Here is a 3,034-nt window from a genome sequence, read left to right as displayed (position 1 = left end):
TCTTCAGCTCAAGGCGAGTACTCTACCACTTGAGCCACAGCGCCACTTCCGGTTTTCTGGTGGTTTATTGGAGATAGGAGTCTCACGGTCTCTCCTGCCCCGGCTGGCTTTGAACCGCGATCCTCAGATCTCAGCCTCCTGAGTAGCTAGGATTACAGGCATGAGCCACCAGCGCCCAGCTTTTCCATCAGCATTTTATTTGTTTGTGTTTTGTTTTTTTGTTTTGGTCGGCCGTGGGGCTTGAACTCTGGGCCTGAGCTCTGTCCCTCAGCTCTTCAGCTCAAGGCAAGCGCTCTACCACTTGAGCTACAGCGCCACTTCCTTTATGTCCTTTTAATCGTTGATGAGTTTACTTTCTAAGTATGGGCCACATTCTTGGAGCCCTGAAGCTAATGGAATATTTCTTGAACAGCATCCTTCCTACTGCCTTCATGGGCACCGCCATGATCTTCACCTGCTTCACCCTGAGTGCTCTCTATGCAAGGCGCCGGAGCTACCTCTTTCTGGGAGGTAAGTGTGGAGTTGGACACAGGTATCTTGGTGAGGCCGTGTTCTAGCCAGAATTCTTACTAGGACTCCTCTACCTCAGCTCCCTGGTTGACTGTTAAAAAGCCTTCATTTTGGAGGAAACTAAAAAGTGGCCATAATGGGACTGATTTGTTGGCTTCTCTTGAGATAACTTTTTGCCCTGTTTTAATAGGTATTTTGATGTCAGCCATGAGCCTGATGGTTTTGTCTTCCCTGGGGAACCTTTTCTTTGGATCTATTTGGCTTTTCCAGGTAAGATTTAATTTTTTTCTGCAACCATTTGATTCATGCTTTTTTTTTTCCTCACTTAACCCTCAAGCAACAGGTTAATTTAAGCTTCTTCCAAGATAGGAAGTGCCCTTTAGGCCATCCCTCCAAATCCTTAAAGTATGTAATGGTTGGGCATTGCTAAGAAGTGTTACTTAGAGACCATTTATCTAAGGCCACCCAGCAAGGGCTTGATATATGTACTATGGAAGCTTTTCCAGTAACCTAAAAGAATGACAGCAGAATTGTGCCTTAGGTTAGCATTTTTGATGGCCAAAAGCCAGAAACTAGGGCTGCTTGTTCCCTCTACTTTAATTAATTACTATATTTTATCTATTTAATTACTATATTTTAATCTCATTTTTCTTTCTTTAGGCAAACCTGTATATGGGACTGGTTGTCATGTGTGGCTTTGTCCTTTTTGATACTCAACTCATTATTGAAAAGGCTGAAAATGGAGATAAGGACTACATCTGGTGAGTGTGGGAACTGGTCTGCACTGAGAATAAAGATTGAAACATCCCATTCCAGTCCACAGTGGAACTTAGGTAACCAGGCTTCAGGAGTGCATATAGCTGCATGGTTTTGGAGCTGTTTGTCCCAATAGCAGAGTCTCTCAGTTCCCAAAAGGTACTGGATTTTTAAAAACTAGATTAATGTACATTCTTTTTATTTTTAATTTTGGTGGTACTTGGGATCAAATCCAGACCTCATATATGCTAGGCAGGTGCTGTACCACGGAACTACATCCTTATCCCTTTATATGTGTATGTGTGTGCACGTGTTCCAGTATTGGGACTTGAACTCAAGGACCTTGAGGTCTCCCTTACCTATTGTATTGGAGTTGTGAGCCACTAGCACCTGGCCCTTTGTAGTTTTAATAGTAGCCAACTCCAGGCAGGAGAAAGGGAAAGAAGTCTTTCTCCTTTTACTCTGTATATATATGTGTGTTTGTATGCACACACACACACCAGTCCTAGGGCTTAAACTCAAGGCTTAGGCACTGTCTCTGAACTTTGTTGCTCAAGGCTAGTACTCTAACTCTTGAGCTCTACTTCTGGCTTCTTAAATTTTTGATGGTTGGAGATTAGAATCTCATGGATTTTCCTGCCTGGGCTGGCTTTGAACCATGATCTCAGCCTCCTCGTAGCTAGGATCACAGGCATGAACCACTGGCACCTGACTTGGTATACTTTTTGTATTCTTTAAACCTTTAACAGAGAAAAGATGGACATAGTTGTTAAGTAGTTTTAAAGTCTCCATAAATAATAGCAGTGGTAGTTCAAGATTCAAATTTGGGCCTCTGCACAATCCAAAACCCAATCTCTTTGTGCCATGTGGCTCCATTGAGTTGAATAGGATCCCAGATCACCCCACTCTTCCCTAGTTTTTTTTACTTCCTCAGTTGGGGTGGTGTTGAAGAAGCTGACTTATGGACTGAGTTTATAGATAAGGAAAGTGGGAAGGGCCACTGGTAACCTTGTTCTTCTCTTTCAGGCACTGCGTTGATCTCTTCTTAGATTTTGTTACTCTCTTCCGAAAACTCATGATGATCTTGGCTATGAATGAGAAGGTCAGTCAGCCTACACCCCACAGGTGGAAGGATGGCTTCTGGTCAGCATCTGTTTATGCGTCAGATTTGCCATGTTATTCAGATACTCATTATAGTGTAATGCAGGCCAATGAGCAAGAGGTAAACCAGAAGCTTCAGCTGATGGAGAAAAAGGAGCAAGTAAAAGCTAGCTGTCTCCCTTTTTTTTTTCTTAACTAATCTCAAAAACTAGTATCAAAAGGAAAAGAGCTTCAGTGCTTGTAAGGTAGCTATGACTTGGAAAAAGAAAATTAAAATGTATCTTACATATTTCACAAGTAGACTAGTTTTAGTTTGTTTGCTTGTTTGTTTGTTTGTTTTTTGGTCTGGTCGTGGGGCCTGAACTCTGGGCCTGGGCTCTGTCCCTCAGCTCTTCAGCTCAAGGCTAGCGCTCTAAAACTTGAGCCACAGTGTCACATCCGGCTTTTTTCTTTTTGCTTATGTGGTGCTGAGGAATTGAACCCAGGGCCTCAGGCATGCAAGGCAAGCTCTCTACCACTGAGCTACCTTCCCAGCCCGTTTGCTTGTTTTGTTGCCAGTCCTGGGGCTTGAACTCAGGGCCTAAGCCCTCTCTCTGAGCTGTTTTTTTTTTTTTACTCAAAGCTATTGTTCTACCACTTGAGCCACACCTTCACTTCTGTTTTTTTT

General features: G+C 43.0%; 1 protein-coding gene across 1 annotated transcript; it reads left to right on the top strand.

Annotated features, from left to right (window-relative positions):
• The first annotated feature begins 386 nt into the window (after positions 1-386).
• Positions 387-2,581, top strand: LOC106002212 (bax inhibitor 1-like). The gene is made up of 4 exons (XM_013037126.1): positions 387-510; positions 701-780; positions 1,171-1,271; positions 2,293-2,581. The coding sequence occupies exons 1-4, from the start codon at positions 393-395 to the stop codon at positions 2,564-2,566; spliced, it is 573 nt and encodes a 190-aa protein (XP_012892580.1). The 5' UTR covers positions 387-392; the 3' UTR covers positions 2,567-2,581.
• The last annotated feature ends 453 nt before the right edge of the window (positions 2,582-3,034 follow it).

This window comes from Dipodomys ordii, unplaced genomic scaffold (genome assembly GCF_000151885.1).
Source record: "Dipodomys ordii isolate 6190 unplaced genomic scaffold, Dord_2.0 Scaffold5011, whole genome shotgun sequence".
In the NCBI taxonomy this organism is placed as follows: domain Eukaryota; kingdom Metazoa; phylum Chordata; class Mammalia; order Rodentia; family Heteromyidae; genus Dipodomys; species Dipodomys ordii.
The sequence above is the reverse complement of the archived record's forward strand: the minus strand, read 5'-3'. Positions and strand labels throughout refer to the sequence as shown.

What these genes read in the sequence shown, in the direction of transcription:
- LOC106002212 (XM_013037126.1), top strand. Translation starts at nt 393, where the DNA reads ATGGAATATTTCTTGAACAGCATCCTTCCTACTGCCTTCATGGGCACC. An exon ending in GAGCTACCTCTTTCTGGGAG is followed by an intron (nt 511 to 700) that starts GTAAGTGTGGAG and finishes CTGTTTTAATAG; the next exon opens with GTATTTTGATGTCAGCCATG. An exon ending in GGAGATAAGGACTACATCTG is followed by an intron (nt 1,272 to 2,292) that starts GTGAGTGTGGGA and finishes CTTCTCTTTCAG; the next exon opens with GCACTGCGTTGATCTCTTCT.